Source organism: Gobius niger (genome assembly GCF_951799975.1).
Source record: "Gobius niger genome assembly, chromosome: 3".
In the NCBI taxonomy this organism is placed as follows: Eukaryota; Metazoa; Chordata; class Actinopteri; order Gobiiformes; family Gobiidae; genus Gobius; species Gobius niger.
This window is the reverse complement of record NC_136854.1, coordinates 45,432,214-45,445,566: the sequence shown is the minus strand read 5'-3', so window position 1 is coordinate 45,445,566 and position 13,353 is coordinate 45,432,214. Positions and strand designations below refer to the sequence as shown.

Sequence of the window (13,353 nt, the reverse complement as noted above, 5' to 3'; positions counted from 1 at the left end):
TTTAATTATTGCACTGTTTGAACATTTCTCCATAGAAAGAAGAACAGGTCATTTTTTAATATATTTTGAAGGATTTTTTTAAACTATGTAATTCCTAGAGTGATTTATTGAGCTTTTAACAAAAAAAAACAAAAATCCAATTTTAAATGTTCACCCCTGGAAAAAATCTTTGCATCTAATACGCCACAAAACACCCACATTTTGGTTAGGGGATGCCCATTTTTCCCCCCTGTGCTTATTTCCTATTTAAAGTATCCACCAGGGGGTGCTGCAGCATCCTTAGCACCCTGGGTTCCCAAGGCATGGCCTGGCTCAATCCATTATTCAGATTCTGTCGCGGAAAAGGAGAAGCTTTTGGCTGTTTTTACAAATTATTTCCATATGAAAACATTAAATGAAAAATATTTAGCCTTCCAATTTGTTTTCTCCAATTTACCTGCAGTGTCTCGCCTTAACATGTTGACAATATGAGCTTCTGCCCCTGTTTACATGAGTAAAAATATCCTCTGACGATTTATACAAAACTACAAAGTGATCAAAAATAGACTTGTGTCGTTTCCCCTCAGTGACATCATCAGGGGGCAGGACATGCACCTCTCTGTCGTCCTCCTCCTCTGCCTCCCATTGGCCAGTGGCTGGTGGGTGGGGCTTAAGCGGCTGACCTATGACGAGGCTCGGGCCGCCTGTTCCCCCGGCGACCTGGCCATCTTCTCCTCCAATCAGGAGCTGAGCGAGCTGCTTCAGACCAATCAGAGGCTGCGGTCGGCGCTCGCCTCCACCAACCCAGCGTTCTTCTGGGTCGGGCTGGAGAAACCGAAGGACCAGTGTGTGGTCCCGGGTCTGAACCTGAGGGGGTTCTGGTGAGGAGGGTGCTGGTTCATGTACTGCAGTATTAGTATCTGAAGTATTCACTGTGAGTATATCCTCAGGTTTGTGGACGGGACACAGGACTCTGAGCTGAGCGTCTGGAGAGAAGAGCCGCCGGACACCTGCACCAACGTCAGGTAGAGCCGCCACGTCTGTACATGGATGTCAGTGTTTCCCCATCCTTCACATGTAATACTGAGGGGGCGTGGTGTTAGTCTGAGGGGGCGGGGTGTTAGTCTGAGGGGGCGTGGTGTTAGTCTGAGGGGGCGTGGTGTTAGTCTGAGGAGGCGTGGTGTTAGTCTGAGGGGGCGTGGTGTTAGTCTGAGGGGGCGTGGTGTTAGTCTGAGGGGGCGTGGTGTTAGTCTGAGGGGGCGTGGCGTTAATCTGAGGGGGCGTGGTGTTAGTCTGAGGGGGCGTGGTGTTAGTCTGAGGGGGCGTGGTGTTAGTCTGAGGGGGCGTGGTGTTAGTCTGAGGGGGCGTGGTGTTAGTCCGAGGAGGCGTGGTGTTGGTCTGAGGGGGCGTGGTGTTAGTCTGAGCTGTGATTTTGATCCAAACTAGCCTTTGTTTAGCTGAGATTTCTCAGGAACCGAGGCACGTAGAAGGAAATATAATAAGAGCTGGTGGGAGTGGGATGAGATTTTTTGAGTCCAGCGCTGGTTCTGGTTAAGTTGCTCTAAAAATCCCAAACTGAACTGGCCCTTGGAGTTTTGGATGATCAGATTTCTGACGTGGATATAAACACATCCGATCTGATTATGGGGTTAAGTGGCCTCTCCAGTTATCTGATTTTTGTTGGGCGTGAGACAGAGACGCGGCGAGGGGAGGGATTCCCGTCCCGCCTCTCGTCCGGGCTCCAAACAGAGACCGGTGTGTCCTGTGTTTCAGGTGTGGGGCTGTGTCGCTGGACTCTGGGTCGTGGGGTCTGGTTTCTCGGAGCTGTAAAAACAGAAAACACTTCATCTGCGGACCCGCGGAGTCCGGACCGAGACCAGAGTCCACACATGAGTCGAGTCCCGGGACCGGGCCAGAAACACGGCCAGAGTCCACACCGGAGTCTGGAACCGCTGGAACCAGAGGTGGGTCGAGTGTCCTTACTTTGTGCGTGATTATTTGAGGGAAAACACTTTTGCTCGTTTTCCAGAACCAGACGGAGAGAAGACCCGACTGGTTCCTAGTTTTGTTCCGGAGCCTGGACTCGGGCCTGAAGGGAGTCCTGAACCTGGACCGACCTCGGGTTTCACTCATGAACACGGTTTGTGCTTTTACATGGTGTACACAGGCAGCAGCAAACCTTTTTCATCGTTTTTCTGATCTCTGCAGGGCCGGACCAAACAGGACCCACTTTTGGACCTGAGCCTGGACCCGTCTTAACGGCCGAGCCTCTTCCAGACCGAGACCCAAGACCCCATCCCAGTTCCGACCCAGAATCAAGCCAGGTTCCAGGCCAAACTCCCGCTTCTGCTGCCCCCTCCCCTGGCTCCGCACCCTCCTCTGGTCCGGGATCTGACCCCTCCCCTGGCTCTGGCTCCGCCCCCTCGTCTGGTCCTGGCTCCGCCCCCTCGTCCAGTCCCTCCTGCGTGCTCCCTGATGTTCTCGGGTCTCGGTTTCTGTCCCAGGACGACCCGGAGCCCGGGTGGTTCACGGTGGAGTGCTGGTCTGGGGAGGTCCTGCTGCTGCGCTGTGACGGGGGAGTCTGGACCCGGAGCGGCCCGGACTCTGAACCAGGTCTGTACTAGTACTCGGGAGTAACTTTGATGATTGTATCGATACAGCGCGACACTGTGTTTATGTTGGACCATAGTGGGTCCCATTCAGCCCCATTCATTTTAAAAAGGGTCCCGAGTCCTGTGTGAACCTTAATGGCCGCTCTGTCTCCTCCTACGCAGCCTGTTCCTTAAAGAGACTAGATGCAAGTTGATTATTTTATGCTCACTACTGCCACCTCAGGTCTGAAACGTAACTGCAGCTTCTATATTAAAGGAACAGGCCACCGTTTTTCCAGACTGAGATATGTTCTTACCTGAGCTGTGACGAGTTCTTTAGGACCTGTCTGATCTTCAGTCACGTAAACACAGCGCAGACGGCGTTAGCATTTAGCCTCTCCCTCTCTCCTCTATAGCTCCAAAACAGGTCAAGATAGAAGCTACCAAGCTCTTCCACGTTTCCCCTATTTAAATATGGTTACGTGAAGTGTTCCACTACAAAGTATAATTACACACAATTAAACAATGTGGATTTTCTAAGTGGATAAAAGGGGGAACTATATTGTAAGGCGTAATAATACCAGGAGTAGTTTGGCATCCGCGCAGTAATCTTCACTTTACTGCGCGGATGCCAAATTACTCCTGGTATTACTACGCCTTACATTATAGTTAAGGTAAGAACATATCTCAGTATGTAAAAACGGTGGCCTATTCCTTTAAGCTTGTGCATGACGGAAGAAGTAACACGTTTTTGAGTGACAGTGCAGGATTTTAGAGGCAGTAGCAGGTCTGGGCTCATGTAGGGGGAGGAAAATACTGTTTTAACATGTTTTAACTGTTTTAACAACAAAAGGGCAAAATGGCAGGAAGCCCTGCGCTCACGGGGTGGGCGGAGCCTCCACAGAGCTCCAGAGCTTGATTGACAGGCTCTAGAACCAGTCAATGTACTGAAAATGCTTTTTGGGCTGATAAACAAAAACCAGCGTGGTTAAAGATATTTCACCTCCCCCAGCGTGGTCACATGGGTCACATGGGTCAGAGCGATTTTTAGAAAAAGAAAAACTCTTTGGAGTAGGGCTGAAACAACTATCGATGTTCGACGACTAATCGATTATTGAAATAGTCGACAACTATTTTATTAATTGATTAATCGTTTTCTGGATTTTCTAGATCCAGATCCAAGTCCAGACTCTGGTCCGGGTCTGAACCAGTCTGACGCTCGGCCTGGGGGCCGGTCCGGGGCCCTGCGCTGCATGGACTGCGGCCCGGGCTTCAAGGGAGGGGAGGGGGGCGAGTGCGAGGACATCGACGAGTGCTCCTTAAGCCCCGCCCCCTGCGTGCACGGCTGCGTTAACGCTCACGGCTCCTTCACGTGCACGCCCGCGCTGCTCTCCAACGCCCTCGTGCACTCGCTCATCGCCGTCGCCGCGGTAACGCTGGCTGTGATCGCCGTGGTAACCGTCTGGTGCTGCCTCCGGAGGAAGAGGAGGCGGAGCCACAAACCGGAACAGGACCTGAACCAGAACCAGACCGAGGCCTGACCTGGACCTGGACCTGGACCAGACCGAGGCCTGACCTGGACCTGGACCTGGACCAGACCGAGGCCTGACCTGGACCTGGACCAGAACCAGACCGAGGCCTGACCTGGACCTGGACCTGGACCTGGACCTGGACCTGGACCAGACCGAGGCCTGACCTGGACCTGGACCAGAACTGGACCGACCGAGGCCTGACCTGGACCTGGACCTGGACCAGAACCAGACCGAGGCCTGACCTGGACCAGAACTGGACCGAGGCCTGACCTGGACCTGGACCTGGACCAGACCGAGGCCTGACCTGGACCTGGACCTGAACCAGACCGAGGCCTGACCTGGACCTGGACCTGAACCAGACCGAGGCCTGACCTGGACCTGGACCAGAACCAGACCGAGGCCTGACCTGGACCTGGACCAGAACCAGAACCAGACCGAGGCCTGACCTGGACCTGGACTGGACCGAGCGAGGCCTGACCTGGACCTGGACCAGACCTGGACCGAGGCCTGACCTGGACCTGGACCAGACCGAGGCCTGACCTGGACCTGGACCTGGACCAGAACTGGACCGAGCGAGGCCTGACCTGGACCTGGACCTGGACCGAGCGAGGCCTGGACAGCGTCGAGTGTAAATAACTTCAGGATGTAACAAGTCTTTGTTAATTTAATAAAACACTTTGTTTTACATGTTGTTTCTGGACGGCTAATATTTGTTAACCTCTGACCTCTGACCTCTAACCTCTTTACCAAAAAGCTTCTTGAAAAAAAGCGTCAAAATAGCGACAAAAATTAGATGGAAACGAGGCGGAAAATGTAACAAATGTGATAAAAGTGATAAAAATGTTTGATGAAAACGCAAGTGACGACAGCGTGAGATTAAAGATCCATTTAGAGTAGTTTTGTGGGTCTTAGCTTTCAAATGACACTGCAGCTCTCTGGATAATAAATACCCATAAATACATAAATAACGGAGAACATGACGCTTCACGCTAGCATCGTGCTAACGCTAGCTAGCACTAGCTACAACTTTTTTCTCTACTGAACAATCTGTTCATCCGATTTTGGTAAATCTGACTTTTATAGGAGTAGGTTCAGTTCGGCTCATGGGTCTGATAAATAAGTCAGTTCAGTAACTCTCTGTGGTTTCACAAATATTGATTGTTGTATGAAAGACTTTTTTGTAGTTTCTCGCACATCTGTGAACCCGGAAGTAGAGCTGTGATGTCAGCACTTGACAAACGCTGTGTTTATGGACTCGGGTAAAGCTGACTGAGTTCAGAGAAAAGAACGGCTGAAAGGTTCGACAGATGAAACTGATGTGACTCAAATAGTTTTTATTAAAATCCTGCATCTGAGATTTCATTTGACAAAAGATCATTGAAAACTTAACGACGACGACATTTCTATAAAAAGGTGAACGTGGCTCTTCAAAACTACATAATACAATTAAAGTAAAAGTAACAACATAAAAGTTTACTCGGATCCAAAAACAAGAGACAAATCCAGGAAAAAGTCTGAAAAGCCACATTCGGAGGAAACATGATAAAGAAGTTTCACAAAGTCTCTTTTTTGTTACTTTTTGGGTTTTGTTGTTTGTATTGTTTTGTGAACAAGATCTATCTCTGCTGTAGAGTGAGGTTTGGGAGTTCTTTTGATCATTTTTTGTAAAAATGCCTAATCAGGGTTCATGGAAGTAGCCAAAAGTCAAATTTAATGCTTTTCAATACCTGAAAATAGTCTTTTTAATTGCAACAAAATCAACGCACTTATCCATTGAAAAGATTCGTAACAATTCCCCTAAATAGAGGAAAAGGAACTTTAACTGAAAAGCCACACATGACACTTTTGCGGTTTCTCGTGTTCCTGCCAGTCTCTCCCTCGTTGTTTCACTTGTGTTTCTTCTTGGTGTTTTTGGCGATGAGGGCGCGGTCGATGTCGCCCTCGCGTTTCCCTCTGACGCTGAAGAGCCTCGCCGCACGCTCGGATAACGTTCCCCCGCACTTCAGGCCTCGCCTCATCAGCTCCTCCTTCAGGGCGTTCAGACCCAGGGCCTCCAGGTCCTCCACACGCGAGACCGAGTCCAGGTCCAGGGGGCGCTGTCGGACACACAGGGGGTTTAGAACATGTGAGGGATGCTGGAGGAGACGCGAGACCGAGTCCAGGTCCAGGGGGCGCTGTCGGACACACAGGGGGTTTAGAACATGTGAGGGAAGCTGGAGCAGACGCGAGACCGAGTCCAGGTCCAGGGGGCGCTGTCGGACACACAGGGGGTTTAGAACATGTGAGGGAAGCTGGAGGAGACATTGAGCAAATAGCTTTAATCTGTGGAGTGGATGGATTAATGCAGCTGGAAAAAAAAACATTTGGTTATTGATCATTTGGCATTATTTTGTGTACATTTTAAGCTTCAAGGAGAGAGGAAAAACACTCAGGGCTAGAATAATCCAGTACAGATGATTGCTTAAGAACCTTTTTGGAAAACTCCAGCACAACAGAGAGCTTAAAGAAACCATCCATGTGATACTTTACCTGCTCCTGAGACTCATCCTGGTCTGGCCTGGAGCTGGACTCGGGTTTAGTCTGGACCTCATCTGGACTGGACTCTCCCTGTGGTCTGGACTCTGGGTCTCTCTCGGCTCCACAGCTGGACTCTGGTTTGGACTCTGGGTCTCTCTCGGCTCCACAGCTGGACTCTGGGTCTCTCTGGGCTCCACAGCTGGACTCTGGGTCTCTCTCGGCTCCACAGCTGGACTCTGGGTCTCTCTCGGCTCCACAGCTGGACTCTGGGTCTCTCTCGGCTCCACAGCTGGACTCTGGTTTGGACTCTGGGTCTCTCTCGGCTCCACAGCTGGACTCTGGTGTGGACTCTGGGTCTCTCTCTGCTCCACAGCTGGACTCTGGTTTGGACTCTGGGTCTCTCTCTGCTCCACAGCTGGACTCTGGGTCTCTCTCGGCTCCACAGCTGGACTCTGGGTCTCTCTCGGCTCCACAGCTGGACTCTGGGTCTCTCTCGGCTCCACAGCTGGACTCTGGTGTGGACTCTGGAGTGGTTTGTGGTTCACCCTCAGGTCTACACTCTGGGTCTGGTCTGGAGCTGGGCCCGGGACTCGGTCTGGCTCCTGTGGACTGGCCTTCAGACGGAGCAGGGCTGAGTACACAGAGGAGAGATGAGAGGGAAATCAGAATTATGAAAAACTATTAGAGCGTTTGAAAACCTTTACGGCGGCTTGAAGAAGATATAAAAACTCTGGTGCAGGAAACTGTACTGAGACCTAAATACGCTGTCATGTACATACAAATCCTCTCCCTCCCTCCATGCATCTGTTTGAGGATGTGTTTGACAAAAAAGTGTAACTTTCAGTCAGATGAAAGACGAGAGATAATGTGATATGTTGTTGCTGATGCCAATTATTTGAAATGTATAAAAAAAATCACAGGACACTCACCTGCTGCTGCTCTGCCCAGAGTCCTCTGACTCCGCCTCTCTGCTCATGGGCTCCGCCTCCTCACTTCCTGTAGACTGGTCTGTGTCTGAATCCTCGTCAGAGTCCAGGTCTAGTCCGGACCTGGACACAACAGTTTCAGTGAGACGTGCTGAGGACCGGGGAAAGCATTATGACTTAAACTGTGCTAGGGCGGCAACTAACGCTAATTTTGTAATCGATTAATCTATTGACTATTTTTACGATTAATCGATTAGTCGCTTGGCTGTGAATGGTGTAGGAAAATGTTATTTTTTTCATTTTTTCATCATATGAAAGCTAAAGTGGATCCGCTTGAGGACGTGTTGATGAGTAAACGTAAAGTAAATGTTTGTCGGAGGCTCTTGGTGCTAATTCTGCTTCTGATTGGACGAGGCACAAACAGATATTCATGAAATTTACAATGTACAAAGTACTACATACACTTGCTACAAAAACAAAGTAGTTTTTCATCAAAAATACTACATGTTCATGTAATTTTTGCTCTATTTGAGTCTGTGTGAAACAGAAAATGATTAATCGATTACTAAAATAGTTGTCGACTATTTCAATAACTGATTAGTCGTCGATTAATCGATTAGTTGTTTCAGACCTAAACTGTGCTTTTAATGTTTTGCATTGTGTTGTATGCTTGAATGAAACGTGCTCAAAAATAAAATGACTTTAATCGAGACTGCTTTGAGGAAGATTTGTTTAGTCTGGCTGCCTGTTTTTGAGTCAGTTTACATCAGTTCTACGATCTTATTAAGTGCTTCGCTTGCCTTAGTTTGCCTCTGGTGCAGGATGTACTCTGTATTTCTCACCAGGTGAAGCTGCCTTTGCTCCTCTTGCTCTCAGGCCCGTCTCGCTCTTCACTCGGCCTCTTCGTTGCCTCTGGCCTCACGGCAGAGCTGGAGGACGCCTGCAGCCCTGAACACAACAAGACAGAAAGATAAAGGACAGAGTAACAATATATTTTAGGGCACGATATTTATCATCTCATGTTTATTGCAACTTGTGTAGTATTTTTTTTAAATATAAGTTTGGTGATATCTGGGTTGTGTGTTTTTGCCTGTACCTTTGATCACAGAGTCCTCCAGTCTCTCCGACAGCTCGTGGCACTGCTGCGTGTACTTGGAGTCTGTGAAGTGATGCTTTGGTTCGGCGAGTTTCTTCTGAAGCCGCTCCAGACGCCGCTGCTCTTTCTCCGCCTCCCGCTCCGCCTGCTTCTTCAGCCAATCCGCCATTCTACACACAAAACAGGAAATGTAAAGCCCGAAATGACGGTGCACAGGTACGTGGATGAGGTTATGTTAGGTCAGGCGGTCTCACTCTTTCTCGTGGTTGACGTCGCGAAGTCTCCGCCCGCTCAGGTCACGACACGCCTCTCTGTTCGTCGTCTTCTCGATCTGAGCTCCGAGCGCTCGCAGCATCGACCCGAACCCTGCACCAAAAAACAACACCAAGAGTTTCATAAATCAGACACAGGAGGAAGAGTCCTGATTTAGTCCTGGTTCAGTCCCGACCTCCTTTTCCTCCTCGGAGCCGTGGTTCCAGGTGATAGATGGATCCATTCTGCAGCGGCTCGTCTCCGCCCACGACGCGGCCGTTACAGACGACGTAGAAGTCACACAGGCCCTGAGACAGACACAACATCAACATTAGCGGTTTGATTCTGCATTTTCAGACAAAATAACGGCCAATTACTGTAAACGCCCTGTTAGGTCACAATAAAACACATTTATTTTGTAACATTAGTGTCCCTCGTGCTTTTGACAAAGGAGGTCCCGATTAGAATAATACAAAGTCGGCAGCTTCATGTATTTCTACTGCATATTGATTATCCATCTATAACATCTATAACAGATAGGGCAATGGCGACGCATAAACAAGCTGCAACCTCCCTCTCTCTTGGTACAGGTGTGTTTTTTGCAGTCCTAAAGAAAGCAGTTTTTAGAAGCAAACATCCAGCAGCTTATGTGCTAAAGACATTTGAGACTCACACATGTCTTGTATGTCTCCTACTGTAAGACTCACAGTGGAGGCGTCACAAGAGGCACTACAGGAAATAAGGAAGGTACAAATGAGGAGGTATCCAGGCAAGACCAAGGCCCCTTCCGAAACGAGCAGACTGGTGAGAAGTCTAACGCCAAACAGGATGTGTGGCAGCGTCCGCCATGATAAGAAGCGTCCAAATTGGGCTGTCTGTTAGGAAGGAGTTAGGAAAGGAGCCTCAATGCTAACTATCATAGCCACTTTAGCATAGGGACCTCTGGTGCTAACTATCATAGCCACTTTAGCATAGGGACCTCTGATGCTAACTATCATAGCCACTTTAGCATAGGGACCTCTGGTGCTAACTATCATAGCCACTTTAGCATAGGGACCTCTGGTGCTAACTATCATAGCCACTTTAGCATAGGGACCTCTGGTGCTAACTATCATAGCCACTTTAGCATAGGGACCTCTGATGCTAACTATCATAGCCACTTTAGCATAGGGACCTCTGATGCTAACTATCATAGCCACTTTAGCATAGGGACCTCTGGTGCTAACTATCATAGCCACTTTAGCATAGGGACCTCTGATGCTAACTATCATAGCCACTTTAGCATAGGGACCTCTGGTGCTAACTATCATAGCCACTTTAGCATAGGGACCTCTGGTGCTAACTATCATAGCCACTTTAGCATAGGGACCTCTGGTGCTAACTAACCAGTGATTAGGAGCTATGTGCCGTCCCATAAGCCACTGCGCCAAACCCCTCACCCTCGAGTGATTCATGTGCTACTGTTGATTGACAGGAGCACATTTAATAATAAACATATGGAATAAGATTCTGCACATGTTGTCGTCCCCACAGCTCAGTCACATGTCAGTGTTAAAGAGGAAACTGCTTTACATTAACTAAGGCTAAAGGGAAATGTGAAGGATAATTTGGATTTTTTTTTTTCTCTCCTTAAATGTCTTTATTTACACTATGTTGCAGATGTAATACAGCACGGTGGCACAGCGGTTAGCGCTCACGCCTCACAGCTAGAAGGTCCCGGGTTCGATTCCCACCTGGACGGGGCCTTTCTGTGTGCTCCGGGTGCTCTGGTTTCCCCTACCACTAAAAACATGTACAATAGATCCCCTGAACAAGAGATTCTTAATCTCAGTGGGACTATCCTGGTTAAATAAAGGTCAATAAATATAATAAAATAATACAGTAGGCCAATAACCTTAAGGTGCATACACACCAAACGCTTTTCGGGCGTTAAAAACGCGGCTAAAGCCCGTAGTCAGACCTAAAGTCAGACGCTTGTCTGGCCGTACGTCAGCGTGTGTTCGTAGCTACAACAGTCATCGTCAGCCTCGAGGCCCAAACACATTCCCAGCGCAGATTCAGCCACTGGAAACTGACAAGTTTTCTTGTCGCTGCTTTTAATCCTTTAGGTAAAGAAACACTGAAGTGTGTCGTTGTAAAAGTCCCAGAGCTGCTGTAGCTCCGGTTCACAATGAAGCTAAACCTCCGTGACTTGTTTTCATTTTGTTTGAAAGATTAAGGATCAGGAGCTCGGGTTAGGACGTAAAGGCTATAATTGGATGGTTTCGGACGCAGCCCAAAGCTAAGCCGCACATGCCTTCTGCTCCACTAATGGACGTTCACTGTAGCATAAAACAGATAAACTGCTAAACTCTTCCCAAAAGATGGTGCAAGACTGTTGTGGAGCGGAGGGAGCTGCGCAGGAGGAAGGGGAAGGAGGAGCTGACCAGTGCAGGACATCTGAAACAGATGGCGCTGCACCGTCTCAGAGAATCAGTGATGTATGGAAACTAAATCCAGTGAAAAGGCCCAGTTCTAGACTTATTTTAATCATAAATTTGCCTTGTTTCGTTCCTTCTTGGTTAGGTTTTGATATTGATTGATTGATTTTTTATGTTTTATGGTAGATGCGGGTTCAAAATCGTTTTTTAAAATGTGACTTCACTTTTAGGGGCATCACAACAACATAGGGCACCAAGTTGTTAATGGAAAATACACTGTGTAGATCTTATACATTGAGCTGAGACACCCCCACATACATCATAATTACACTGAGTTTGGACTGGAAAGAAACACAAACAGAAAAATCATTGGAGCAGCTTGAGTGTTTAGACGTTTCTCTCGTGTTTGTAGCATTAGCATTAGCACAGCAGTTAGCACGGCTCGGATTATTGTTTCTAATTTGTTCTAAGGCTTTCTCTCCCGGCTCAGACCGTTTTCTCCCGGGTTTAAGTCTCACCGTGTCCCGCTCAAACCGCTCCAGAACCTCCCCCGCCACATTATATCCCGATAAACAGCGCAACTTCAGGCCCAACGCCGGAGAAGTCACCCACACAGCCGCCATCTTGGAATGGTCTGTTGGAGGGAGAGAGGCACTTCCGGTGTTTATCACCACAACTGTCACTGCGCAGCGCCACCTCCCAATCTGCTTTGAATAAACATATATATATGGGTCCGATATAGACTTTATTAATGTGTGGTAAATAAGTTCATATTCCACCTAAAAAGGGTGGAAAATTGTGTTTCCCAAAAAATTATATTTTCCCCCTCGGCAAAGCCCTGCCCCTTCTATGACGCAATGCCGTCTGTATCCATACATTATAAATTACAAACTTACATTAAATTGACTTTGTGCATAACTTTAAATCATAACAACGCCGCCCGCGAAGGGACTTCCTGTTTCGATCCAGCACACCAAAATAAAAGCACCATCTTATTCATTAGATGAACTTTCTTTCTGCCATCCTACTAACTGACAAAACACTTGAAATGTGTGCATTTATTGATATTCTTGTAATGTTGCAAGTACCTGCTGGACTAATCAATGAGATGAGCTATGTGCTTTTATTTTACTAACCATTTAAATGTCTGTGTCCATAGAATAATTTGAACCATTTTGCATTTAAAATAGCTTATATTTGAGCTTCGTGGTTGTATAAGCTACGCGGCGGCGGAGTGATCTGCTAGAAAATAGTCCCTCAAAATGCGATCATTCATGTGATGCAGGTCAGTTATATTCCAAACATGACTCTATGGACACAGACATGTATATGGTTAGTCTGGTGTTATCAGTGATTTGCCTCAGGTGCTCTGTGGAGCGGGTCACACTGTTTTTAATGCAGGCTAGCTGATACCATAGACATGCACTAGCCTTTCATGAGCCTAGTGACGCTTAACTCTCCAAACAGAAGCACTGCATGAATTGCAAAAAAAATATCTCCAAGTATCAGCAACACTCCGGATAACGAGGAAATGAGGCCCTATGTCAAACATCCTGAAATATCCCTTTAACATGGGGCTGGAGAAGTCCACATAAAATCAGTCACTACATGAAAACAAAGCCGTTTTTCGGCTGCGCTGAGAAACGAGTGTCGACTTGTCGGTGCAAATGAACATTGGACATTTTACACAAATCAAACGACTAAACATCAGATTTGAGCAGCGAACATTTTCCCTCGTTCTCCGTTTAAATGAACAGGCTTTGCGCTTGACCGGAAGTGTCTGGACAAAGCAAAAAGTGGTAAAAGTGGGCGGGGCGGAATAAGGTGAATAATGCATGGCACACTTTTTACTGGAACAAAAATGAATAAAATGTATAAAAGAGTCCAGACACTTACAATATAAATATATAATATATATAAAATAAATATATATAAATTATGATAAAATAAAAAACAAATTATAAAAAAAATAAAATAAAATGTACTGCCTGAAAAAACGATTTGCAAAAGTATTTTCTCACAAAGCAAACCGCTTGCCGC

General features: G+C 47.5%; 2 protein-coding genes across 4 annotated transcripts; one reads left to right on the top strand and one right to left on the bottom strand.

Annotated features, from left to right (window-relative positions):
- The first annotated feature begins 545 nt into the window (after positions 1-545).
- LOC306961126 (uncharacterized protein) lies at positions 546-4,124 on the top strand. Its single transcript, XM_079553742.1, has 6 exons — positions 546-860; positions 930-1,004; positions 1,753-1,943; positions 2,009-2,119; positions 2,188-2,592; positions 3,741-4,124. The coding sequence occupies exons 1-6, from the start codon at positions 589-591 to the stop codon at positions 4,109-4,111; spliced, it is 1,425 nt and encodes a 474-aa protein (XP_079409868.1). The 5' UTR covers positions 546-588; the 3' UTR covers positions 4,112-4,124.
- Positions 4,125-5,956: 1,832 nt separating this feature from the next.
- sde2 (SDE2 telomere maintenance homolog (S. pombe)) lies at positions 5,957-11,959 on the bottom strand. Of its 3 annotated transcripts, none has more exons than XM_079553128.1 (10): positions 11,832-11,959; positions 9,090-9,201; positions 8,896-9,007; positions 8,642-8,811; positions 8,388-8,493; positions 7,549-7,668; positions 7,093-7,250; positions 6,877-7,017; positions 6,632-6,771; positions 5,957-6,198 (listed from the first exon to the last, which is right to left on the bottom strand). In XM_079553128.1, exons 1-10 carry the CDS (start codon positions 11,934-11,936, stop codon positions 5,989-5,991), a joined length of 1,374 nt encoding a protein of 457 aa, XP_079409254.1. In that variant the 5' UTR covers positions 11,937-11,959; the 3' UTR covers positions 5,957-5,988. The 3 variants fall into 3 exon arrangements, with proteins under 3 accessions (XP_079409254.1, XP_079409253.1, XP_079409255.1); XM_079553127.1 differs by having other exon boundaries at positions 6,632-6,801; positions 6,907-7,017; XM_079553129.1 differs by having other exon boundaries at positions 6,632-6,768; positions 6,916-7,017.
- Positions 11,960-13,353: the final 1,394 nt, after the last annotated feature.